The sequence below is a fragment of the Telopea speciosissima genome, chromosome 5 (genome assembly GCF_018873765.1).
Source record: "Telopea speciosissima isolate NSW1024214 ecotype Mountain lineage chromosome 5, Tspe_v1, whole genome shotgun sequence".
NCBI lineage: Eukaryota > Viridiplantae > Streptophyta > Magnoliopsida > Proteales > Proteaceae > Telopea > Telopea speciosissima.
Genome location: NC_057920.1, coordinates 60,667,512 through 60,695,197, shown reverse-complemented (window position 1 = coordinate 60,695,197; position 27,686 = coordinate 60,667,512). Strand labels below are relative to the sequence as shown.

General features: G+C 37.7%; 2 protein-coding genes across 5 annotated transcripts; one reads left to right on the top strand and one right to left on the bottom strand.

Annotated features, from left to right (window-relative positions):
- Positions 1 to 585: 585 nt before the first annotated feature.
- On the bottom strand, positions 586 to 13,120 carry LOC122661280 (protein CURVATURE THYLAKOID 1D, chloroplastic-like). 2 transcript variants are annotated; one of them, XM_043856632.1, is made up of 5 exons: positions 12,917 to 13,120; positions 10,212 to 10,441; positions 985 to 1,089; positions 818 to 889; positions 586 to 729 (listed from the first exon to the last, which is right to left on the bottom strand). In XM_043856632.1, the coding sequence occupies exons 1-5, from the start codon at positions 13,044 to 13,046 to the stop codon at positions 658 to 660; spliced, it is 609 nt and encodes a 202-aa protein (XP_043712567.1). In that variant the 5' UTR covers positions 13,047 to 13,120; the 3' UTR covers positions 586 to 657. The 2 variants fall into 2 exon arrangements, with proteins under 2 accessions (XP_043712567.1, XP_043712568.1); XM_043856633.1 differs by having other exon boundaries at positions 10,218 to 10,441.
- Positions 13,121 to 20,138: 7,018 nt separating this feature from the next.
- Positions 20,139 to 27,389, top strand: LOC122661279 (14-3-3-like protein GF14 kappa). 3 transcript variants are annotated; one of them, XM_043856629.1, is made up of 4 exons: positions 20,139 to 20,776; positions 20,993 to 21,115; positions 26,934 to 27,043; positions 27,221 to 27,389. In XM_043856629.1, the coding sequence occupies exons 1-4, from the start codon at positions 20,279 to 20,281 to the stop codon at positions 27,246 to 27,248; spliced, it is 759 nt and encodes a 252-aa protein (XP_043712564.1). In that variant the 5' UTR covers positions 20,139 to 20,278; the 3' UTR covers positions 27,249 to 27,389. The 3 variants fall into 3 exon arrangements, with proteins under 3 accessions (XP_043712564.1, XP_043712563.1, XP_043712565.1); XM_043856628.1 differs by having other exon boundaries at positions 26,934 to 27,047; positions 27,225 to 27,389; XM_043856630.1 differs by having other exon boundaries at positions 20,140 to 20,776; positions 26,934 to 27,047; positions 27,228 to 27,389.
- The last annotated feature ends 297 nt before the right edge of the window (positions 27,390 to 27,686 follow it).

Genomic DNA, 27,686 nt, shown 5'->3' with positions numbered 1-27,686 from the left:
TAAATTAGAACTTAAAAACCCAATATTCCATTGATCATTACAGCCAAGTTTTTAACTTAAAACACAATATTCATTACATTTTCTTGGATTCCATCTACTTAATTCGCATCCTAAAAATAAAAATAAAAAGGTAAAACATTCATAAGGGCGTGAGTCAATCTCGGCAACCCATTTTTCAAGTTCCTTGTCTTTCTTCAGTTCGACGAAGTTCACTTTTGGAATTGCAGGTTTTTTGGGAAGAGAGTGAAGAACGAAATAGATAACATTAGACTTTGGGGGGTTTTTCTCAACAAGGGTAATATTATAACTTTACATTGCACAAGGGTAGTCTAGGGTTTTAAAAATTATTTAAATGGCTGACTTCATTGTTTAACGGTGGACCACTAACGGTAGGGTTGAATCTGAGTATTGGGCTCTATTCCAAGAGGTGATCTGAGTATTTTCAAATTTCAGGGGGTGATCCGAGTTTCGATCCATTTTTAAGGGGTGTTTTGTAAATTTCCCAAAAATTTATAGTGAAACAGCTTATTTCACTCTTTGTCGTGCTATGGAAGATTACCCTTAAAAAAAATATTTATAATTCTATATGGTTCCCTTCACAAAACCAACAAACCAAAAAAGTGTATGGAAAGGTTACTAGCACCAACTCCAGGCAGATCAATCGCGGGTCGACCCGAGAATCTCCTGCTTAAGCTCTTCTATTTTCGCAAACAACTCCTCTCTATTTTTCTGTAGAAAGGCAAATAAACAGAAACTAATTATTATGGCTTTTCAATTAGGTCGACAAATTTGAAAGTGATATTTACAACAATGTTACCTTAAAGATCAGATAACGATAACTGAACCAGATTGTGTAGCCAAGGCCCACAACTTCCAACAGCTTTGGAAACTGTTTCACAGGAAGACAAACTTCTCAGCAAGGTGGAAAAAATCCCTCAATCAAACAGAATTTGCTCCTCCAGCGTAAAGCCACAGAAAACTCACCAGAGGAATAGAATCAACAGCACCGACCAAGGCTGATGTTAACCACAGCACGACCAAAGCACCACTTCCATATAGGAGAAGTGGGGATGTATCTTCTGAATCCAACTGCAATAGTTCACAAGCAGATGTCAATGAGAGAGCCTTGTAACTGAACAGCGCAGTGCAGCTGAAAATTACTAAAGCCTGACAGTTGAGACAGAAATTTACGCGCGTGCATGACCACAAAAGTAATATACCCAGCAAAAAAGACGAACAAAATTCTTCCACAGTAGTGCACATAGGAGCAGGGTAATAAAGTGTTATTAGGATAAGAACATCTTATAGAGAATTTGTTTTAATGTCATTTTGATAAAACCACCTGCTCTCTTCATTTTTAAGTTATTAGTTACAAAAACTGTACACTAGTTACCATGTAGTGAACTAAAAAGCTAGTGATGGTAGAGTAAAATATAAACCAGGAAAAGCTCTTTATAAATAAGCAGACCTAATCCTTGCTACTAATGTATTAAACGTAGAATCGACCATGACATGAAATCAAGTTATGAACCATCAAATGAGGGATCTATAAGGCCGAGAGAACTGAAATAATATATGGACCGGATAACCAGAAAACACTTTCAAAGATCTATTCCAAGAAAAACCATTGATCCATGCTAAAGTTATGCAATATAGAATGAGATACCAACAGATAAAAGGTTTAATCTCCTTACAATAATATTGTCCAAAAACATTTTGATAAAATTTTCTTTTAGTAGCTCCTAAAAGCATTCCTCTTGAAAAAACCAGAGAACCTTTTAAGGTGGGTACCGTCATATTTATTCCTCCAATCTCTTGGTGACCTTCCAACTAGATCTCTTTAGTATGTGATTTGAATTAAAAAATTCTACAGGTCCTGACCCAGGAAAAAAAATTTCACCCAAGATGCTCTAACCTTCATCAAACTTACCTTCAGCCTACTTGAAAAGAGGAGAGAAACCATAAAGGGAGAAAGAACATCATGCTGTACGCACTTCAGAGCTTAGTTAGTAAGTTCGGGAACAGCAATTGAACGGGAACGGATACGTACGGCAATTAAACGGACTAGACGGTAATAATACTTTTCAAAAATCCGGCTTCATAAAACGCATACGGTAATAATATGGTACGCGTTTAATACGGGTATAATACGGCATAGACGGCAATAATACTTTTAAAAAAACGGACATATATTCATTATATAACATGCATTCACCACCTAATAAACAAAATAATATCATGATTTTATTAACTAAAATAAAAACAATAATATAATATGCTATATAACATCTCTAAAATTATCATTTAACATACCAAAATATCAATAATCTACAAGAAATGAATGTAGATTGTCTGAAAATGACATGAGCAAGTTGATTACCTTATCATTAAATCATTCTTCCAACATTACATTTCTTTCTATCTACAATGAGATAACCATATATTTTTAACCAGATGTGTTCTTGTGAAGGGGGATGAGTTCCCACTAATTAACCAACACAAGACAAGAGGGAGAGTTCCAAATATGGATCTCCACTGTACACATTAGCTACAAGAGACAGAAAAACAAGAATAAAATAGAATAGAGATTGAGCCGTTCTCGCCAATATCACACCAGATTCATTTGCTTCACTACCACCATCAAAGTTCAAAGACCAGAGAAACAAGAGGAGAGTACAAGACTTAAGTGCCGCTTTGTTGAACGGAGATGGCGAGGATGATTGGAGATGGAGGGCGGCTACTGTTGCCTGCTACGGTTGGATGTTCAACGCAAATCGAAAGGGACAAAAGGGAAAGTGAAATTGTTTCCCTAAATTCTAATCTTTTGGGTAAATTTTTTTTTTAAAAAAAAAAACGTATAATACGCGTATTATACGAGTATAATACTCGATCGATTAAAAAAACGCATTTTTTTATAAAAATATGGGAAAATATGGCAACGGGAGTATTATACGTTTAAAAATATGGGGACGCGTATGATACGCGAATTTACTAACTAAGCTTCAGAGTAGTCAATCATAAGGTAAATTCAAAGCCATCAGTGCCAGTAAGCTGAAGGGCTTTCTCAGCCTACAATTGGAGCCAGCCAACAACCTGCATGAATTGGATTGATTTCTCTTCAACTCAGTAGACTAAGGCTGTGTTTGTAATAATTCTGCTCTCAAAAAGTACTTTTGACTATAGTTAGTAAGTTTGCGTATTAATTGTCGTATTAATTATCGTATTCGACTGTAATTGCCGTACCAACTTTTACCTTATTTTATGAGGTAGCTTAATTCCGTACGCGACTTTTAAGAACAACAGTATTAATTTCCGTATTGATACATATTTGTGTTTCTTTATATTTTTCATGTATTAGCATTTATTCAGTATTCTGTTTCTTTGGTTTTGATTTGCAGGTGTATGTTAAGTCTCTACACACAGATACGTGAGATCAAAATGCTTTTCTAAAGTTTCTAAATCCCTAATTCCAAAACCCTCGACCCATCTCTTATTCTCTTGTTTGCTTTTTGGGAGAAAACCAGAAAACACCATTCACTGGCAGTAGTATCTCCCTCTATTTCGGCTCCGATAAATTTCTTCCGACTATCCCGGCTCCGACGAGTGTTCCTCTAACTATCCCTGCTCTGTCAAGGTAAGTAGAGTAGTAAATATTGTTATTCTTCTTCTTCTATTTTTCTGTGGATGCTGCTTTTTTTTTATGAACTAACAGTGCTTCTTCTTCTTCTTCTATTTGTGTATGCTGCTGCTTTTTTTTTTCTTCTGTGTATGCTGTTTTTGGATGATGACATTGATGTTTCTGTTGCTTCTTCTTCTACTTCTCTTATTTTTTTTTAAATGATGGTGTTGTTGCTTCTTCTTTTTCAACTTCTTTTTTTTATAAACGATGGTGTTGTTGCTTCTTCTTTTTCTGCTTCTGTATTATTTCTACTTGCTTTTAACAATTAAATAACGGTCTGTTTTTGGAACTTGTATTGTACCTAATTACGTTTCAAGTTGATTTTGCTATCAGAACTTGAAAAGAATATAATTGTTGTTATCATACTTCAAGAACTTGCGAGATCTCGCCGAGTTTCTCGGTTTTTTGAAATCCCGAGACGAGACTGCCTACAAGTCTCAAAATGTCAATATCTCGCCGAGATCTCAGATCTCGGATCTCGGTCGAGATCTCGGTTTGACATAGGAAAATGCCCATCTAGGTCCTTTATATGAGTGCCAGATCTCGAGATCTTGCTGGAAATTCTTGGTATACAGACACCTATCTATGTCAGGAACCAAGACAGACGCGACAAACGCCGAGATCTCGGATCTCGATCGAGATCTCGGTTTGACATAGGAAAATGCCCATCTAGGTCCTTTATATGAGTGCCAGATCTCGAGATCTTGCTGAAAATTCTTGGTATACAAACACCCATCTATGCCAGGAACCAAGACAGACACTTATTTATGCATAATATCATTTAAGTAAATGAATTTGTATTTCATTTACTTAAGATATTATTCATAAATAAACAAATACCCCCTATTTGAATCCAATAAAAATAGTTAAAAAATCAAATTCCAAAAAGAAAAAAAGTCAACCCCCCAGTTCAAGAACAAAAACTGGATTTTCGGCGGTAGGTGCAATTTTCAACTTTCTAATGCTGGGCTTTTTCTCAAATCTAAAAATTCCATAAATCTTATTATGGTAAAACATTGCTAAAAACCATAAGTGCGGTAAAATATTCATTTGTTTTGATGTCCAAAAAACTATTTTTATTCAGAGCGATTTTGACAGCATTCGCGCACACCGAATTAAGTTTGACCGGTACATAATTTTTTCAATATAAATCAGATTTTAGCAATCTTGGACTTGTTGGGAAGCTTTGTTTTGAAAGCTTTCCAACAAGTCCAAGATTGTTTAAATCTGATCTATATTGAAGGAGCTATGTACCAGTCAAACTTACAAAAACATTTACTTAAATGATATTAGGCATAAATAAGTGTGTTTGTCCTGTGTCTGTACTGGTTTCTAGCATAAGTGTCTGTCCTGTTTTCCCACTAACTGAAACTCCTATTTGGACTTTGTTTTTGCAAAATCTGATGGTGCCATTGTGTTTAAATGACCTAAAATAGGCTAAATACCACGTTTCAGACCCAAACTAGGTCTAAAACCCACCGAGATGAAGCTTCGAATCGAGAAAACAAAAAGTGCACCAACTCGGCGAGATCTCGACTCGGTTTTTCAAGGGTCCGAGTTGGCACCGAGACCCGAGTTTTCGAACCTTGGTTGTTATCTATTTATTGTTGATTAGGTACAAGTTTTAAGTCTGTGAATCTGTTGCTATTAGTTTACTATTCTGAAACTCTTTCTTAGCTTCTAGCACAATTGCAAGCAATTCAGGGTCAATCAGGCTAATACAGGGTCAATCACATGCAATTCCAACTTCTCTTAAATTGTCCATTATTTTTATAGTTGTTTGGTTTTTTTTTTTATGTGATATGGTTGTTTGATCATATGGAATGTGCCCCTTCTTATATAATTGTTTGTTTGTTAGGACACTAGGAAAAAATGGTTAGACAAGGAGAATTTAGTAGCAAAAAATCATTACCGTACCCGATTAATTGCCATACGTATCCGTTCCCGTATTATTACCGTACCCGAACTTACTAACTATGCTTTTGACCCATATGTATTTTTTCCTGATTTTACTCAGGAGTATAATAACAAGGAGTAGATTGGCGTTTGGTAACGTGACGAAAAAAAGTGCTTTTAGGACAGGAAAAAAAAACAGAATGACGTTTGGCAGACACTTAATGGAATCACTTCCAACACTCAAATACTCAATTATATTTACTGAAATGTCATTTTCACTTATATAGTTATATATTGACAAAAATACCAATTTCTCTCTCTCGGTGACTCTCGTTACAATGCTTTAGGTATCCGATATTGATACCAAACACCAAATATGACGTTGAATAGGGCGGTTTGGAGGAAAAGGATCCGCGTTTCTGACCCCAGTTACTGAATTGTTTGTTGTTGTGTTGTTCTTTTCCTTTTACTTTTATCTTGTCTTCGCTAGGATCCATGTAGCCGACCCCATTTAGTTGGGATAAGGCTAAGTTGTTGTTGTTGTCATATCGATATCGAATACGGGGACAATATCATCAGTATCAGTTGTATCGGATAGTTTTGCCCTCAAAGATATCGATACCATAGGTTATTTTGACAATTATACCCCCGCATCTGTACCGTGCACTGATCCAGTATCAGTCAAGTATCGTTATCGATGTTGGCCAAGACCGATACTTAAAACCATGGTCGTTACTGTCTCCAATCAATCAAAATCAAAATAGAATTTTTATAACTATTCTAAATATATTATAAATTATAAAAATAATTTCATAACTGATATTAGAAGGTTGTCGTCGAGAGTCTAGAATATAAAATAGAAGATCACAGAGGCTGAACCACACTAATAACCAGAATAATCACAGAAACTTGAAGAAACAGTTAGAACCCAGAGTTTTAATGCAATTCTGGGAATAATCAATGATTAAAGTATTTACCAACACAAATAAACCAGTACCGAATACCGATGTGTAAATATTTCAGAGATCAGAAAAGAGATGGGTGGTAAACAGGGATGTAAATCAGTTTATAACTTCTGAAAACAGTATTAAACAGCGTTGAGATTCAACCAACAGATTAGTCTGGGTCTGGTGATGATTTCTAGGCCAGAAAAATATTTTAAGCTAAAAAAGGGACAATGGTTTACATGCAGTAGAGACCCGAAATAGAGCAGGTTCTTAAATCAACTTATGTAGTGAAGATGAAATTAGGAAGTAAGATCAGAATTAGAGAGAATGTTAACAGAAGTGTAACCAACAAATTTCAGACTAATTTATCAACTACTAAAGAATATATCAAAGAAGCAAATAGAAACTTCACAGAAAAACAGGGTATCCACCGAGAGTGGAACCAAAAGAGAGATGAAATAAGACGAAGATTAAATGGAAGAAGAATAGAAGGAAGAAGGAGATCTCACGCCTGATCAGAAGAAGTCAGGTCCAGAGAAGCAATAGAAGAGGAGAACTGTCTGTCAAACCAGAATTCAACAGCTACGCAAGCTCTTCAGCAACTCAAAAACTCAACTCCATTCATTCAGAAACTGTTGATAGGGTCTCGATTTCGGTCCATTCCATTGAAGAGCAAGCTCAACCCCAAGCCCCAGTCCAGACTTGAATTAATATCCAACCCCAGATCTCAATCCAGCCGCTAACTCAACCCCGATTCCAATCCCAAGTTCAACCCCACCCCAGCCCAAACCCAAACTCAGGCACTGCCAGAACACCACTGCTCAAGTGGTAGAAGGCACAACCACTGCTGCTCCTAAGCAGAAATCCTTTTCGGTATCTAAGATCCTGTTTGGGCCTCGAAAGACCAGGAAGGTCTCCGGGTACTTCTCTACTGATAACTTTGAAAACAAAGCTCCCAAGCCGTGGATGGAGATAACGCTAATCTGACTCCTCTGGCCAAATCCACCACCAGCAACAACAAGAACAGCAAGGGCAGTAAAACTACCAGCATCCCGCTATGGTTTACGCCAGCATCACCACCACAATCATCCTCAACAACAATAAGAGGATCAGTGTACTGTCGATTAGGGTTATTCCAAGAATCATCTAAAAGACATTATCTCACGAAGGAGAGGTTGCATCTGCTATTCGGCATTTAAGGGCTGTGTCCCATGTTATGGTGTTGTGATAGAGAAGGTGGATGAGGTAGTCGGGGATTGGGGGAAAAAAAGTCGTGAGTAATTTTTTAAAGGGCTCTCTCTCATCCGCTTCAAATTCTGCAGCAACCGCCCCCCCTCTTCCATGCCTACTCTTCCCCACTTCTTCGTTCCCTTAGATCTACCCCCCTCTTTGCCTATCCTTCATCAATCTTTGGAGTATTTGTGTTCACAATTACTACAGAGGATGATTATCCACCGTGGGCAACCTCTACAACTCTGGTTTTAAGTTAGACCTCATCAATCCCTTAAACTTGCATGTTTAAATTTCATGGTTTAGAGTTGTAATTAATAACACCAAGGACCAATGACAATGCTTCAGAAATGGATACTTCGCTCTCCACTCAAATGAGAAGCCATCCACAGAGGCTTTTGAGAGAAATTGTTGTAGGCTTATTGAAACCAGCCAGATAGGAGAAACCCAAAATGAGCAAATGTGTATCCTCAAAAATCAAAACACATCCTAGATGGGTGCTCTGAACCAACATTTGGCTCTCGAACAACTATTGGGTCCAATTTTGGAAGCAACTCTGTAGGCTCTGAACCATCCTAGCTTGTTTTGAATACCTATGAACTGAGAAGTAAACTTGAAGAAAGAAGAAAGAGAATAGCCATGGAAGAGGGGGTGGAGATTTGTTCTTTCCTCCATAAAGGGGTGAGTGCCTCCAAGATGAGTGCTTCGTTCTTGACAAGGTCCTTCACCTGTGTCTCTTGTGAAATCTCCGACGAAATCTGTGCTTTCCTGAATGAGCATCGTTGAAGCCATTGAAGCTCTGTTTGCTGGTGGTTCTGGCCAGGCTGCCATCATCATCTGAGTTGGACACATTCCCTATGCGGCTCCATTTGTGTTTCCCCCAAGTCTCCCTAATCCTCCCGACAAGATTCAATTAGGGGTGAATTTGCAAAATTTACCCCTCAATATCAACTCATCAAAATGATTTCAAAGGGTAAATAAAAAGATAGTTCACTCTCTATAGTGGCGTATAGAAGAACCCTTTTTTAAAAGTGCTTGCAAACCGTAAAAGCATTAATTTTTTGCTCTGTGCTCATTGAGTATTTTTTGAACCAGAACTGCTCTCTGTGAGCAGATGAACAGACCGGCGTGCCAAATGTTGTTCTGCTCACAATCTGCTCCCAAAGAGCAAGAAATCAATAAAATCACTTCCAGAGAGTGTCACCAAACGCAGGCTAAATAAGCCTGGAACTTGGAGGGCACATGCACTTCTTCAGTGGTTCATATCTTTAAGAACTGATCTTAGTAGGGGTAGATTTGGTTGCAAGGGAAATTAAAGGAAGGCTAGTGAAAATTTTCAAACCTTAAAATGAAAATTTTGTAATCAATACCCATGTGATTGTATAAATTACTTAAACTTCTTACCATATTTAGATATGATACATTTTACATGCAACTTTTATTTTAGTTTTCAAACCAAAGGGATTTGGATACAAAGTAAAATGAAAATTAATAACCAAATATGGAATTATTAAATTACTTGAACTTCTTACCATATTTAGTAATGATACATTTTACATGTAATTTTTTTATTTTACTTCTCAAACCAAATGGATTTGGATGCAAAAGTAAAATGAAATCCAATAACCAAATATAGAATGATTTGGAGTTATTAATATAATCACATGGGGTAATGATTACAAACGTTTCTTTTTAAGTTTGAAATTTTTCACTTCCCTTCCCTTTAATTTTCCTTGGAACCAAACAGAGCCTAGTGTATTATATGTACCCCAAAAATTACCTTATCAAGTGATATTGATTTCATATTACAAACATAGGGATCTGATTCACAAAGACATGTACCATAAAAACACCATGTTTGTACAAACATAACATAAGTGTTTCTCCCAGAGAAAAAGGACAAATAGAGTGGCAACAATCAACTCAGAGATGTGGCCATGCTAACCAATAAACTAGAATTTGCACTAGGAATATATACCAAAAACCAATTCAACAATATTTTACATAACCAATTTGATGTCCATAAGAATGAGTGACATTGATTTCATTTTACAAACAGAAGGTTTTAATTCACAAAGTCATGTACAAAGGACCCCAGAAAAACACCATGTTTGTACAAACATAACATAGGTGTTTCTTCCAGAGAAAAAAAGGACAATAGAGTGGCAACAAGCAGCTCAGAGAAGTGGCCATGTTTACCAACAAACTAGTATTAGCACTAGAAATATATAGCAAATTTTCAATTCAACAGTATTTACATAACCAAATTTGAGGTCCATAAGATGTAATCGCACATGCAGCTTGGTATGCTTACACAAAGGAAACATGCATAAGGAAATAAATCATGAGTCCACTAGACTGTAAAAAAAGCATGTCTACAAGCTTACGAAATGCAGAAAGAAGCAAATCATGTGTTAATATTTAATGTAAAATGAAAAATTATAAATTTTGAGTGAAACCTTTACATTAAGCTTGTCCAAAAGCTCAAAGATCTGCATCTGTTCCCCAGTAGGCGCTTCTTTGGATTCTTCTGAAGGCATTCCTTCATACGGACCCCTTATTCCATTTGCTGGAGTTTCCTCCATTGTTATTACTCCATCACTCTCTTCTCTTGACTTCCCATCTATTCTAGTTGAAGTTTCTTCAGAGGTTGTTGCTCTCAGCAGAGGGGAAGAGAAATTGAGCAATCCTGGGAAGACAAAAAAAAAAGGCTCACATCTAAGAAAAACTACATATAACTGATGAATATAGTGTCCACAAAGTATGCTGTGATTTTTTAATCCTGAAAAGACAATTGTCGATGCATCTAAAAAAATCTCTCTTTTCAGAGTAAATATTCACAAGAGAATCATACCAAGAAAAAAAAATGTCTAAGCGTAATATATGTCAAGAAGAAGTCTGTAAACCATAGAATATTTGGGGATGCAACATTGGGGAGTTAAATAGTCACCTTGAAGTACAATGTCAAAAAATAAAATAAAATAAAATTTATCAGAGCCCAGGTGCCATCTCCACACCTGAAGGTTCTACAGGACTAGGTATTGCCATTCAATAGACAGCTCCTTTCATTTCAGAATTGAGATGCAAATTGTAATCATATAAGAGCAGTTTTCTGATTCCAGTCAGATCATTCAATCTCTTTGGTTAATTATGAAATAAGAAGGTGTTTAGCTAGCAGAACTTTTTTCTGCATAAAAGCACAAAACCATGCAATTTTAATGCTCAACTAACAGTTTTCCTCCTTCTTTTCATTAACAAATTCAGAGAAAGAGGACAAAAAAACATCATTACTAAAACTTTGTTAATCTGTCCAAGATGAGGGGAAACGCTATAACTTCAAAGATCCAGTCAAAACGTTGAAGCATCCACAAACTGACTGACAGAAAAAGTTATAAACCAGAATACCAGGAAATCGTAGTACACAACAGTGGATAAATAACATCAGAATTAAGCATATCTACAACCATAGCATAATCAATAGGTATGTATAATTAGATACTCAAAAGCTATAGATACAGATAATTCAGAAAAAAAAAAAGAAAAACAAAACCCTGAATTTGGTTTAGATAAATAAATATCCTTTTGTATAAATGAATAGCTTGATGTTAATGTAGTCAATCCCTCGCAAAACACAGATGATCTTATCATCCAACATGTCACTATTCACTCCTTTAAAACCATCAAATGAAGCGAAAGGAATCATGTTTTCCTACCATTGAAAGCCCTAAACAGCAGAGCATTTATAAAAGTGCCATGAGGTTGCAAGAAAAAACCTTGCAATGCACACTAAACAAGTATAAACTAGTAGTTTCCTTGTTTTCGGTTCACATTTGCTTTGTAAAAATGCCATCAAATGAAGCGAAAGGAATCATGTTTTCCTACCATTGAAAGCCCTAAACAGCAGAGCATTTATAAAAGTGCCATGAAGTTGCAAGAAAAAAAAACCTTGCAATGCACACTAAACAAGTACAAACTAGTAGTTTCCTTGTTTTTGGTTCACACTTGCATTGTACACTAAACAAGTGAGTCAAAATGTTTGTCTTGCCACGCTATTCACTAATCATTCAGTTCAACTATTCAAATTTACTCAAATCGCTTCCGGTTTGTGAATTGACAGGGTATGATACAAGAAACATGTCTCATGTGATAGCCCTTCAATATTATATTAATGTCATGGGACTTCCACTATAAAACCATAGATTATGGAGTTTGGATTATACTTAATCATTTATCTGATCTTCAACCCCTTCTTCCCTCACCCAACCATTTTGCCTATCAATACCATTGAAAACAATTTCATCAGATCCAGATAGAAATTGCAACTTCAAATAGAAGAGAAAATCCATCATCACAGTGGATCATTAGAATCACTCTAAATGTAACATGTAGGCTACATCCTTCATTAAACAATGACTTCTCAAACAAAGGTATTGCATTCCAACCATTCCACACAAGATCAGCTCCAGGGCTTAGATCAACAGACATATGGAACTTTATATTTCTTTTGTTCGTTTCCTTCTACATTGCAGTTTCTAAAAAAGGGAAAATGATTTATTCTTCGGCAGATGAGGGAAAAATATTGGGAATAAAATTAGAAACTAAATATCCTATGTTAAACTTATCAAGTTACGCTATATTGTTATAAAGTAAATAAATTAATTAACAATCATTACACGCGCACCTCTCAGAGACGTCAATGCAAAGAAAACAACTCAAAATAAACTTGACACGTTGCTAGAGAGTTAGCTTCCACAAGGAAACCCTAGCTATTCCATTAAAAGGGACCCTCTGATATAAACCAAACCTGCCCAAAACCACTGAAACGTAGCTTGATGGGCAAAACTGAATCACTTCATAGGGTTGCATTTACATAGGTTTTATCTCTTTTAACTATGACAATTAAACCAAAACCCAGTTTCCAAATCTTCTCCGTTATCTTTTGTAAACCCAAACAACACAAAAATGCTTTATTCTACTCCCCATAACCGTAATTCAAGCATCCAAGACCAAAGAACGCGCCACATGAAGCACAAAACAGGAAGATTGCAATAAGGATCAAAGTCGAGAAGAATAAGAAACCATAGATTCAAATTCTGAAACAGAAATCTAGGTTTCTGATAGCGCAGAATGTGGACTACAAAAGAGGATGGAATGGGAAACAAACCTGAATTTCTGTAAGAGATTGTGGTTTTCTTGGGAGGCAGAGAAGCTGTAAAGCCTAGCGGAGAGGAACTTGGAGCAAAGAGTCTTTTCTGGGAAAGGTTGGAGATGGCGAGGGATGTACAGAGCTCCATTCCGAACAATTGATATTGCTGCTAATTGCTCTAGTAAAAACGCTGACGAGAGTGAACTACTGAAGCGCTTCTCCAGTCTATACTCTCTATTGATATAAGACCTCAACCGGAAGGAGTAAGATGCGGCCTTTACTCTGTAGGCTTTCGCCGTTGGATGGTGTTTGTGTCCATGGTTCTCTGAATCCAAGGGATATCTAACTGTTTAAACGTCAGGAGAAATGTACGCCGTAAAGATCAGGAGTCATATACACGTGGCAGAAAATGAAGGCATGTAGTATCAGGTGTTATTCTTCTATAAAACATATGAGAAAAAGGTTCTCATGCTGCCAGGTGGGTAAGACACCCCCAAGTGGTGGCTAAATAATGACAGTCAAATGAGACAGGAATCATCTTAGCCATTCATTGCCGCTTTGCTATGGATCATTATCGTCTCTTGTTCTCTGTCCGGTACAGTGATCCAGATCCTCCCATGGGGGTGAAAAATAACGATCTAACCCCCTATCCAAACACACTGCTCAAGGTAGGTTAAAACATCATTTTCACCTCCCTATGAGAGGAACTGGACCACTGTATCGGTCAGGGAACAGGACAAGAAAAAAATTCTAAATCTTTACCACCCAAATCACTCTTGTAATTAGTGTTATTGGTGAAGCCTAATCTCAACTTAATCCAAAAAGTACCGTTGATTCTTCCTTAATATTGATAGTCCCTGAATTTTTTGAGAGTTGTTTATATTGGGGGGCAATTTTATAATTTCAGAGATTAGAGTTTCTCTATATTGTACTATGCAAGACGTTAAATATAGGAAACTCATCTTATCACTCGATCGTGGATATAGCCTACCTTGGGTGAACCACGTAATTGAATGGGATCCCATCCACCAAGTCTGAAAGAAAACTCGATCCTACTAAGTCAAAAATAGTAAATGGAGGGGTTGAATTAATAGCACCAAAAACCCCACTAGGTTGATCAGTAAGGAGCATTAAATTCATGAAACCAACGAGAAATAAGAGACACAACATGGTGTGATAGAGGAGTAACTCGTTGAAAGCACAATCGATTCTGTGCTAGCCTAAGGAAATAAAAATTTACAGCAGCAACAGTAAAAAATCACACATTTGTCAGAATTGATTAGGGACTGATCATATAAAAAAAACATGAGAAACCAAAATAAAATTAAAGAAAATGACTCTTAAGTACATCCATGGTGAGAGTAGTGGTGGGGGGAATAAAAAATAGTAATGAAATCAATTTCTTTCCATAATCACATGGAATAACAAAAATCCATCTCATACCTGAATGTGAGACGGAAAGATTGGATTTGGATTTTTTCAAAACTAGGGATAGGAAAAAAAAAGCTAATAAAATTCATTGTTATTTACATTTTTTGTCTTTTTTATTTATACATAAAAAGTGAGATCAAACCAATAATCAGAAAGGGGCTGTCAAAAGAAACCAATAATAGAACTGTTGCATCAGGAAACCTCCGGTCTGATCCACCTGGGATGAACCTGTAAAAAATCGAGTGAACAAAAGAGAGTCGGTGTGGCTCTGGCCGAAGACTCTTTGATGTCTAAGTCAGGTCTCCATTTTAGCAGCAATTCAACTTCACAAAAAATGAGATAGCGTTTAAGCTTCATACATGGGTATTTATAGAACGATAAAGGGCGGCGGAGAAGAGTCCTCGTAAGGTAAGAGTCCTATTTTCAGTAGGAGTCTGTTAGTTGGTATCATATTCGGAAAGGGACTCTTCATTTAGTAAAAGTCCTCATTTGAGAGTGATACAATTTCGTCGTTGGATAATGGTTAAATTCAGCTAAATCAACATGTACCGTGATCGTCGGGATGTGCTGACGTGGCTCCGCGATTCGGGCCGGTTACAGTTATCACTTCGTATGAGGGCTCGGTTTGGGATATCCGACCAATAGCTAATACTGAAGGGGTAGGCTTGGTTGCTAACTATTGCGAAGTCGGCCAGGTTGATGATCCTAGTGAAGTCGACCAGGTTGATGACCTTAGCGAGGTCGGTCGGCCAAGTTGATGACCCTGACGAGGTCGGCCAAGTTGATGACCCTGACGAGGTTGATCGAGTTGATGACCCTGGCGAGGTCAGCCAAGTTGATGACCCTGGCGTCGGATGAGTTAATGACCCTGACAAGGTCGATCGAGTGGATGAACCTGGCAAGGTCAACCAAGTTGATGACCCTGGCGAGGTCGGATGAGTTAATGACCCTGGCGAGGTCAGCCAAGTTGATGACCCTGGAGAGGTCAGCCTTATTGTTAATCCCGGAGAGGTTAGCTTGAGGATCCCACTTGAACCAGCCCTAGGCGGACCGAGGCATGGTTCCTTCTCGTGACCGGACTCTTCCACTCGATGCTGAACCCGACAAGTGTCAATCTTTGATTGGGGAATGCTTTTATGACTCATCAAGAACGAAACCAACCAAAACACTGATTATCGATTTTGGATTGACTTTGGTAGATTGAACTATTTATCGGCATGACACCAGACCAAAACAATATATGGGCATATCCTATCGTGCTCGCCTAAAATGTGACACCCTGACATATGGTCTAATTCATATAAAAAATGGCGTACTCGAGGTTCTCAGCACTATAGGATTTGGAAAGGGTCATAATGTATACAATTTTATCCCCACTTCACTAAGAAATTATTTCCCAACTCAAACCAATGACCACTAGATTGCAATAGAACAACCTTACCATTGCATGGAGGTCCACCATCTATTTACATAATTGAGCTTAATTTTAGCAAATGGGAAGTAGTTTTCTGTACGAGAGTGTGGCCTACGCTAGCACTCCCAGGTGTCTATCTCTCTTCTCTTCAAAACAAGGGGGCAGAGGTGTCTTTTCATATGGAGAGGAGAGAGATAGAGTCATGGGAGAGCTGGCGTAGGGCACACTTTCAAACTGAGAACTTTTTTCCTTAACAAATATGGTACACTATAATGGTGGATCACTTTAAGCTAGTTGTGGGGGGAGTGCACCGCCCACATACAGACACATAAAGAGGTGAAATGATCGCCTACCCCCATGAAAGCGAAAATCCCACTCCCAAGATGTCAACGCGTGTATTCTCATTGGCTCTCATGCACACACAGGGACCACACTCCCTACACAAATAAGAAAAATTATCTCCTCCAATTCTTTGCCTAACCTAGTTCCACAGTTCCTCTAATAGGGGGATGGTAGACCCCATCCGGGCAGAGTGTTTGGACAGGGTGAGGTGATCATTCCAACCCCCCTTATTAGAGGAATTGGGGAACCGAACCGATCAAGAAACAGGAGGAGATAAAGATCCCACAAAGAACACCGACCCAAAGAAAAATATTTGTGGATCACTTATACCCTATGTGGCCATGTGAGACGCCACTTTCAAGTTTCAATGGGACGAGGCGTGCGGTGGAATAGCCGCATCACTTCATTTTATTATTTGTGGACTACTTTATCTTATTACATCATGCGCAGAATCTTTTTTCTTTTTTAATGCAACATTAGCGGCAGAATATGTCGTTTCTCTTTGTTTGCCTGAAAATCAATAAAGAATTTTCATAAATTATTATCCTTTCTCACTTACTGTTGCATTTGGTAATCATCGTTGCCCACTTTTTATAAAAATTAAAAAAAAAAAAAAATGGAGAGGATTCTATGAACAAGTGGTATACTTCACCAATGAAATGCAATAAAATAAAAATAAAAAACCTTACTTTATCACTTATTTATAAAAGCAGGTCAAACAAATGTATGATTACATGTACTACCTATTAGTCCACCCTTGGATGGGAATCTCGGCCACCAATGGAAAATAAGGGGCAAGTTCATTCCAGTACCTAACAAATTATTTTTGTTGACATTTACTTCTTTATAAAATAAAGACAGCAAAAATTTGGTAGAACAGGAGTGTTGCCAAGCTTAACAACACGTCTTAATCAATTTTGGCCACACGACTGATGACGTGGCGGTTGAATGGACTAGGCCATATCCAACCCTATCATCTAATTCTATAATATTTTGGACGGTTGATAATTTCTGACTTTTAATACTTTGACCAATATTTTTTCGATGTATAAACATAAAGGATCCAATTTTTATGCACGATCATGTATGTACTATGGATACAGTTGTAAGAGGTGGGGGTAGAAATGTAATCAAAAAGGTGCCGAAAAAAAATTATTGTGGAATTCAAATCATATGAAGATCAATGAACATATAATAATAATAACGAAGGTGGTAATGGTGTACTTGAATCCATGGGTGAAGTGGAATTATCCCAGATCTTTATCTGTTCCATTTCCCCAAATTCCTCTAATGGGGGATAGAATGACCATCCTACCCCTGCCTGGGTGGGGTCCATCCCCTATTAGAGAGACTTGGGGAATTGGACCGGGAAGGAAATGGAGCAGATAATTTTTCAACAATCCCTCTTCTAATTCCCTGATCTACCCTCTTCTCAATTCAACTTTAGATTTCTTGTGTTGATCACTTAATGAGGCACTGTCAACTATTTATAATGAATGAGGATAAAAAACCAACCCTACAAAAGGAAATTAGGGTTCCATTTACTGTTCAACTCCACTTTAAGGAAATACTATCCATCCGGTTTTATAAACACAAAAGTAAGTGTGACCATGCAGATTTTTATCCTCTCAAGTGAGGTGTATTGGGAGGTGCACCTCACTTAAGAATCCAACCATACGTTTCAATGGTTGGATTCTGCAGTGCACTGCACTTGAGAGGATAAAATTCTGTGACCGTGCTAGCCCCTGCTCCCTAAAGGAAACCTTATGGGTGTACCAACAAATTTGATGGTCAGATGAATTGCCACATGGCATATATTAATTGGGCTGTATTATTAAGTGTGGCAATACAAATGTGATGCTACCAGAATGGTGTCACATCTCACCACCTCTCAGGAATTCAAAATCGGATTGGAGCTAGTGATTAGCTTAACTCAGCTTTATATAAAAAAAGGAAAAAGGTTAAAGGCTTTAATCTGCCTTGCTGGCAATTTGTTAAAATAACTGAAGAAGATAAGGGTTGCAGTGCCACAATGGAATCCAGTCATAAAGGTATCCGAGGATAGCCTAAAATGTAGGAAAGTTTTATTAGGCATTAACTACCCTTTTTATTTTTTATTTATTGGGGAAGTATTTACTGCAACGATTCCAAAATAACTTCATTTAGAGATAAAGGTAGTTTTCAATGATTATACTAAGAAAGAACCCACATTGTATTGGGCCCAACTTGTAATGGGCTTTGTGTTTTTCATTTTCTAGCCCATCTTATTATGGGCCAGAATTGATAACTAAAACTTGTGAGAGACGCATTGTTAAGGCAGTCTAGGACATGGAATGCATGCTTTAGAAGTGGTAGTACTATAAATATATTCATTGATTTATCAATCCAAATGGATCTATAAATAGATTGACTCATTAAAAAATAGTGGATTTCAAAATAGGTGTAAACTTAATAAATATTATGCTGTAGACTGGTGGTTGTGTGGCTAGTTCCACACCATCTTCGCCACCTCCCTCCCCCTCCCCCAACCCCCCAAAACCAAGAGAAAAAGTCAAAAACTGTGTGTTACAAAGAACTATGGAGGAGGATATGGTCTAACTTACTAGTAAGTGGGTCCCACACCAGCTATTTCCTTATTTATATTTTGTTGGGAGGGGAAGGGGAGGATAGAAAATAATAATAAAAATTAGGGCAAGAGATATATGTTTGGTCGTGTAGCCCTACACCCATGCGAAGGCCAATGAGAGCGCATGCAGGGGTATCACCACAGATAGGATTTATTATTTCAAGAGGGGCTGGGCTGTAAATTCATGCACTCTTGTGTTTGGACGCAGGAGACACGCGACCAAGCAGTGTTCTTTTTCGCTAATAATAAAATTTACAAGAGTATGAGTCACACACACACATACATACATTTTTTTTTTGGTAGATAACTGGGCTACACACACACACACACACATACATACATGATTGTATGCCATTTGACCCTTGTGAGAACTTGAAGATACTATCGGAAGAGGTCTGAGTCTTTTTCCACCCACAGTGAAGGAAGAATTCAATCCCATAGACATCTAAATCCTCTTCTTAAACCCAAGAAGAGTATATGTGACTGGAAACAATCGGGTGTGAGAGTTAAGGGCAAGAGTTCTCTGTGGGGAGCATGGCCCCTACATGCTCATCTGGGCTAACGGGAACGTGCACGGCTGCATCTATAGGGTGGTCATTTTTCTCCCACTGTCTGGGTGTAGGGCACACACTGCCCTATAGAGAACTTTTCCCCGTGAGTTAATGATAAATTCAAAAACAATCATAGCGTCACATCACTAGTGAACCTCTTTCCGAAGAAATAAAAGTTTTGTCATTGGAATAAGGTGGTCCAAATTACCAAAGATAACTGAAGCCATAACAAGATGCAAGCATAGCCATTTTCAATGTAATAGGTTGTTTCCTATCTTCATCTTAAAATATGAATGGACTATGATATGTCGAGAGTTAAGGTTTTATTGTCTAGAATACTTGTAGATATGTCAATACAAAACATAATATTTGATTGAATTAAACATTAAAATTTGACACGCGGCTAATCTAGACCATGCCCTCTCTATCCATTAGTCATCTGTTCACGTGGCAGAATAAATACTCTGTGACATTTTGAAAAAAATTGACCAGACAATGCTTATTTTTATTAATTTTAATATGTATAAAAATATTAAATGGGTAAAAATTCGTATCAGAAAAAATGAGAGTTGAAAACATGAAATAACAAATTCAGAGTTGACCAATGGTTCAAGTGGTGAAGCCCATTCATATATGACCAACTATGGGCTTTTAAGCAACATTTTCAGGCATGAAATGTTAACCAAGAAGGTCCACCGCTGACCCATTAAAAAGCCCAGAACCAAATTGACAGAGACAAGGTGGGCAAAAACGTGGAATCGGAATTGACTCGCTTGCTCCTCTTGTCCCTTCCTCCTTTTATTTAGTTTTTTGTTCTAAAAAATTTAGTCCAACAATTTTTTTCCAGACCAAATACCAAAAAGCAATCCAATTCCTCGTAATATAAACCCTTCGCCCTTCGATTTCGATCAAAGCCCTATATTCCCTGAATCCCTCTCTCTCTCTCTCTCTGGTCTGTCGTTGTGTGTGTCAAACCCCGTTGGAAATCGCTGCAACTCCATCTCTTCAGTTCTCCAATGGCGATAGTCACTGCAGATAACCTAAGCAGAGAACAGTATGTTTACTTGGCGAAGCTAGCCGAGCAGGCCGAGCGATACGAAGAGATGGTGAATTTTATGGAGAAGCTCGTAGTCGGATCATCATCTGTTAGTGAGCTTACAGTTGAGGAGCGTAACCTTCTGTCGGTCGCGTACAAGAACGTGATTGGATCTCTGCGTGCGGCCTGGCGTATCGTGTCTTCGATCGAGCAGAAGGAAGAAGGACGTAAGAACGAAGAACATGTTGTGCTTGTCAAGGATTACAGATCTAAGGTGGAATCTGAACTTTCCGGTGTCTGTGCCGGAATCTTGAAGCTTTTGGATGCTCATCTCATCCCATCCGCCTCCGTAAGTGAATCCAAGGTGTTTTATCTTAAGATGAAGGGTGATTATCATAGATATCTTGCTGAATTCAAGGTCGGTGCTGAGCGTAAGGAAGCTGCTGAAGATACGATGCAAGCTTACAAGGCGGCTCAGGTATTTCATAGCTTGCTTTAGTTCTTGTTTTATGAGTTTTTCTTTTGTTGACTTTTAAACCATTTAAGGAACCGAGAATTCTGGGCGTTAATTACGGGTTAAAAGTGGTTTACTTTGTCTATTTGTTGAGCTACCAATGAGATCGGGCATGCCGATGGATGAAAGGATCTATGATTAAGTTTTGATGGTTGCTCTTTTATTCTTTTTCTTTTGAAGGATATCGCACTGGTTGATCTTGCTCCAACGCATCCTATAAGATTGGGTTTGGCCCTCAATTTCTCTGTGTTTTACTTTGAAATACTCAACTCTTCAGAGAAAGCTTGTAGCATGGCGAAACAGGTTTGCTTCATCCCCGTAACCTACCAACTCTCACCTTTGTATTGTCTTCTCTTTATTAATAGTGTATACAATTATGAAAAGAATAGATTCAGTGGATACGAGATGCTTATCCTTTTGATTTTGTAATTGTTGTCCATAAGTTCTGTAGGATGGATAGTTATTGTAATTATGAGATGCTTATCCTTTTGATTTTGTAATTGTTATTATTTCTGTGCGATGTATTTTGGAATGTTCAGTGAAAATTCAATTGTGCTGTTGGTCCCATCGCAGGGCTGGTGTGGAGATTCCTTCCACATCCATGTTGTAGACAAACTGGGTCCTCAGTTGGAACAAGTTGATAGGAATCCCCTTTTTTATGTCCCCACGCCCCTCCCATGTGGCATCATGGATATCGGTTGCAAAAAGGAAAGAGAGGGACGGGTTTCTCTTGCTTTTTCCATAGTGGGCCTCCCCTAGTAGAGGCCCACACACCAGATTATTACTTTTGTGGTTAGAGTATTCCCTTGATAATTGCATCATCGTACCTGGGTTATGATGGCTTTCAACAATATGTATAGTTCAAGGTGCTCATCAGCAGCTGACCCGGAGATGTGGATCATCCAAGGCACATTAGCATGGTGTACACGTGTTTGAACCGGAGTTTAAAACCATTTTCTCCTCATGAGGGTAGATGGGGTGATTTGGGTGAGATCCAATGTAAATCTAGCTTTCTATTCACTCGTGGGATCCTGGTGGTCTAGAGGGGACCATCATTAGCTCCTCTCTTCTCAAGAATCCATGGATTGCGTATCATTTTATGATTGCGAAATCCAATGCAATTTATTGTAATAGAGTAGTTAACATGTTGGTTAAACATATATTGAAACACCCCCCCCAAAAACAAAATCATTGGCTTATCAGATTATCTATCAAGCCATGAAAAAAATTCAACAAAAGATAGAAACAAATCCTCTATTTGTTTTATGCCAAGAAATACTTGGAGTAACACCCAGTATAACAATAGAAGAAAGACACGTACTTGAATCGACTCATCAAGCTCCCATTGAAATAGGACCTACACAAGGCAAAGTACTTGTTATTTTTTTGGTTATTAAGGCTCCATTTGTTTTGATGTAAAATCGCCGGAAAAGAAAACTATACAGTAAGATTTAATCTTCCATTGGTTATTTTTAAATATGAAAAATTTTCATGCAGATTTTGAATATCTCTAAAAAAATATGTTATGAGAAGTCAATTTTATGACCTGCCTTTAACCTTCTCTGTATCAAGGCTATGGTTAGGTAGCTGGCAGAATTTGAGGTTTAGAAATTCTGCTTTCAGACCCCTTCTCAGGCTTCGTGAGTGTATCTGTGGGAAGTTGGGTCGCATTACTTGATCAATATGTTTTTCTTCTTTTGATTGGTGTGTATATCCCACATTGCATGATGATCAATAAGATCTATTGTTGGATTAATTGCTGAGAAATATTTATGCATTAAGAGACATTTATTATGTTCCACCCCGCCTGGATGGATAATAAGTAGAGTAGTTCCTAGGAAGAAGATTGGATTACAGATTGCCTGATTCTTCTTTTTTTTTTTTTGGTTTGGGGGGGGGGGGGGAGAGAAAATAAAGAAAAAACTTGTGGATCTGATTCCCTATATAATCTCCTCAATCCTACTGATGACGATATTGCTGATTGTGCCAGTGGTGAGGTTGGTTAGGCAAGTAGAATCTTAAGGAAGCTTGAGAAAATGTGCATAATATTTTATTCTATAATATGCCCCTGTGCAATCTCTCATTTATGTTGTACATGTAGGAGCATCTTCAGTAGCTATTTTTATGGAGCTATGAAGGTATATAATTTAGTAATTATCTGTCCTTCATTGACATCTTGAAACTAAATCGATAAATATATCCATGTGAGGTGTATTGGAAGGTTTTGAATTGTATGTATTGCACGATAATATGTTTTAGAAATGTGCATGGAACCTCAATGTAAAGGTTCAAGCAACAATCAGAGACATGATTTATGGAATATGATGCTTTAGAATAGAAAAGTTGTGTGGTAAGCCGGATTTGAACAGAAGTAGGTGTGAGGGAGTGCATAGAATTGATGATAAAGAGATATTTCCTACAGTACTAGTCTTCATTATTTGGTATAATTAACCATAAGGAGGGAGGGAAGAAGAGTATGTTGCCTGTAGAATTAGAGCAGGATGCTCTAGGGGAGAGGTGCTTCTAGAGTGTTTGTGACAAATGTCTTCATACTTGAAAGGTTGATTTTGTAAGTCAACTGGAATGCCATTGTGCCAGCCATGCTTTTTGGAGCAGAATCTAGGCAACCAACAAATAATGCACATGCAACGAGTTCAGTTGAGATGTAGATCTGGCATGGTTGAAGGAATCAGGAGCGGATCAGTCAAAGTGCCCGATTTGAAACTGATCTTGATTCCGGGCGATTCAGATCGGGTTCTCTAGGACTTTTTTTACTGAAATTACTGGATATTTCCAGCTAGATCAGAATCGGCCTCTGCCAATTCCATGAGATGTAGAGATAGAATAAAGGATTCCATGAGATTTTGAGATAGAATAAAGGTGAGAGTGATAGTCATGGAACTAAATCTCGGTCGAAACTGACAGAAATCTCTGAGTTGAGGTTTCAGGCCTGGCCAAAACGAAACCCAAGGTCGAAACCCAAGTTTCGATCCTCAGTTTCAACCCAGGGGTCGAAACCCAGTGTCGAGATCTCAAAATGAAATCCAGCATGTCTTGGTTTCGGGCCTGACCGAAACCAGGTCTGAAACTGAGATCTCGATCCTTGGTGGCTTTAATAAGAAGCTGGGATTGCACCATTAGGTGACAAGACGAGGGACGGTCCACTGAGATGTTCTGGACATGTACAACAGGAAAAATGATTTCCCCAGGGAGTAGTGATATGATGCAAGTTTAAAGTGTTAAAGGGAAGGGGAAAGCTGAAATTGTAGTAGTAATGAGAGGCATGGATGCTTGTGATTTCATGGAAGTTATGGCCCTCAATAGAGAGGACTGGTGGAAGAACATCTGTTTAGCTGACCCAGGTAGTTTTGATTATGGAAAAGACTTAATTCAATCGATTTTAGAGATAGAACCATAAAACAGGTATGCTCAACCATTCTCATATCAAATGATTTTAATTTTATCTGGATCGATGTGCTTTGGTAAGTGTACTTGGAAGCAGATTATCTTTTGTCTTGTTGAAAGCATTAGGTTGTACTACTCCAACTTCAAAGCAAAGAGAGCAGAGCTCACAACTGAACCTGTTAAAAATAAAACTAAAAGAAGAGAAAGACAATACTATTGTATGAAGAATCATAATTCATGATCTGGACTTGTTTGGAAATATACGGAGAATGTCTTGCATTATTGTGTTTCTTCAATTCACGTAAAACCTTTGTAAAATGTTTGGTCCTTGTATATTAATCTTGATGTTGCTTGTATGTGAATTTGACTGAGCACTAGTGGTTTGGTTAGCGTAACCTGGTCATAAATTCCATATTTCTGTAGAATCCTGCATCATAGAGCCGTTATGAGCGTTAAAACTGTTCCACTCTAATAGGGAGAACAACATACACCTGGAGTAAAACGGCTGGGTGACAGTGGTTGCGATAATTCACCTAAGTAGCGAATCCCTTAATATACAACTGAAGTCCAAGGAACTTGTTTGGCTTACTTGATTGCCTAGTTGTTAGCTTTCTTGCACCAATTGGAAGAAGGGGCCAGAAATGGGGTTCCCTCCTTAGAAACTAGAACATTCAAGGGGCAGACAGATGTCAGTGAGACCAGCAAATGACTGGAAGATGGCCTCTTCACTAGTAATCCAACCAATCCCATCGAATGCTGTTACACCTCCTTGACAGCATTGTTGGGGCAGATAATGTTTTGTCAAATATATGTGTCATAATATTTTTTGTTTGCTGTTATTGTTTCTTTAATTCTTTTATGTATAGGTGTGTATGTGGTAATCATGTACGAAAAGGGAGCGTATGGATTAGGTTTTCCCCTTTTGTTTTTCTTCTAATGATCTTGTTTTGCATTGTTTATATTTTATTAGTTTTTGCTTTGACTTAATATTAAAAATGTGTTTGTATTCAAAACCAGGTTAAGAGGACCCTTGGAAATCAATTATCTGGTTTGAAGAGTAACTCCCTTTCCTTTTTGGCTTTCAAATAAACATAGTTTCAGAAATCTCACTGGACTGGCCAATTGGAGCAGAATCGACTGGATTTGGTCAAATCCCAGTGAAATGAACCTGTCCCTGTTCAACAGATATTTGCTTGTTGGAGTAAAACCAGCTTTGACCTGAACCAGTGCCTTCAGCAAATTTGTTCTCAGTCTGGTGTCCAAAACTGAAATAACAGGCTATTCTTTCCTTCCCACCCCCCTCTTCAGTGTGCCTGTTTTGTTCTGCTCTCTCTGTGTGTGTGTGTGAGATAAGTTGTATAGTGGTGATATATTAGACCCAGGGTCTATAGCCAAAGGTGTAAATCCCCACTAAAAACCCACTATTTGAAAATATTCTTCTTTGGAAATGAGAATCGATAAAATACATCACCACTTTTTACCTACTTTTATATTTAATTTAACCCCTTTTATGGCACTTCTGTTTTTTATACATTACAAAATAATTAGTAACATTTCTAAAAATGTTTGGAAAATTGTAAGCCCCCCCAAGTACTTGAATCCTATATATCATAGGTTTTTTTGGCCACCAAAACCACATATATATCTAAATAGAAGTAAATAATCTTTAAACTATTTTAAGTATTCTTTCGATATGAACAAGACTAATATATAGACTTCGGTTTTGGTGGCTGACCAACTCTTTTGAGTCCCATTCCTGCAATCATACATGTGACTGAGTTACAATGCCTTATGGATGTATAATGATCTTAACTTTGTGCTGTTTTGTGAATATAGTGAATACCATTCTAGAATCATAATTCTGCATGATTTATTTTTTATGAAATGGATTAATGAGGACTGATAGAAACAATCAGGAGCCACTAAATTTTATTAAGATCAAACTTTATATTGTATTGGACTATGTAACAGGGGCATGCCTTAGCCGTTTCCTGGTTGTGTTCACACATTTTGGAGACTTGCTTGCATATGACACTTTTATATTCTTATTCCTTGAGAAACAGGAGAAATGAGGGGGAGGGGATTAATAGAAAGATTGCTTGCAGGGAAAAATAAGTTATTTGCATTACTGAAAAAGGAAATATAAATACAGTTTAATTGCTGACTTATCACTGTATATGTATATGCATTTTTATGCCAAATGTATAGGATTGCCATATCCGTAAGCTCTTATCTGTGTCACACGCCACAATATGTATTTCTTCTTGTTACATGGATGGGCATAAGAGAAGTGGATGAAGAATTATGATATTTGTATTATGTCTCATGGCATAAAGAATTCTATTGTGGTTTCAATTTTTTTCTGAAATGTTCAATTATTTTTTGGAGGGTGTAAGAATGATGGAAAATTTGGGGCAAAAATGATTTTGTTGGTGCTGGGGAAAAGAATGAAGTTTGTAATATCACCGGGGATGGATAAATAATTGCTCTACGGGAAAGTCACACAACTAAGATTCTTGGAGCTTTCATATGCACTGCAGCATCTTGCATGTTGTATGTTGCATTAGGCATGTTTGAGTTAATTGTGCCCTTTTAGGTTCTCCCTTTTAGGTTCTCCTATTATAGTTTTTGTTATGTTTCTGTGCCTTTTTTTTGTGCTCCTGCATGTACCTATTATACCTCAACTGATCTTTTCAGTATTTGATCTATATGCCAGGCATTTGAGGAAGCTATTGCTGAGTTGGACACATTGGGTGAGGAGTCATACAAGGACAGCACTCTCATCATGCAACTTCTGAGGGACAATCTCACTCTCTGGACTTCAGACGTGGTAAATAAAACTTGTACTATTATTTAACTTGCTTCCTTGTGACCATATTTTGGTCAGAACACATTTCTGATGCCAATCAGGAATCTGCCATTACTTTATACCCAATTACTTTATACCCAACTGTATTAGGACTATATTTTTCAGCAGTTAACAATAGGGCAACTGTTTTGGTCTTTGCAGGAGCAGCTCGATGAGGCATAGCTGATGGGTCATTCTTCTCCTCAAGGGAGGTGAGGTTGAATGTTATTTTCTGTATTCTGCATATATGACCAATCAATGTATTTTATACATTCAGCAAAAAACAACTCAAGCTGTTTCTGATAATTAAAACTAGATTTGCTTTGAAATTTTGAAGATTCCAGATGAGTAGAACCTTCAGGTTGCATTGGGTTGATCCCATTTGCAACTTTTATGCCAATATTTTAGTGAGAGGGCATATGAATGTGTGTGCGGAACAATTCCAGGAACTGTTATGGAGCCTTGATGGTGGAAAAAACTGTTCGCCCAATGCTGAAAGATGTTATCCAGCGTGTTATGCAATTCATGTAAGACAACAAGATCACCTAAAATAAATAAAATAAACACAAGATTGCTGAACGCCAGCTTGAATCATCCACGAGACAAACTGTTTGTCCAATT

Bases quoted from the DNA above. Each gene is read 5' to 3' on its own strand.
- LOC122661280 (XM_043856632.1), bottom strand. From the start codon at position 13,046: ATGGAGCTCTGTACATCCCTCGCCATCTCCAACCTTTCCCAGAAAAGA. The intron at 10,442-12,916 runs GTTTGTTTCCCA...TTGTCTTCCCAG, and splicing joins AATCTCTTACAGAAATTCAG to GATTGCTCAATTTCTCTTCC. The intron at 1,090-10,211 runs GTTTCACTCAAA...GAACTATTGCAG, and splicing joins TGGACAAGCTTAATGTAAAG to TTGGATTCAGAAGATACATC.
- LOC122661279 (XM_043856629.1), top strand. From the start codon at position 20,279: ATGGCGATAGTCACTGCAGATAACCTAAGCAGAGAACAGTATGTTTAC. The intron at 21,116-26,933 runs GTTTGCTTCATC...TCTATATGCCAG, and splicing joins CTTGTAGCATGGCGAAACAG to GCATTTGAGGAAGCTATTGC. The intron at 27,044-27,220 runs CGTGGTAAATAA...ACTGTTTTGGTC, and splicing joins CTCACTCTCTGGACTTCAGA to TTTGCAGGAGCAGCTCGATG.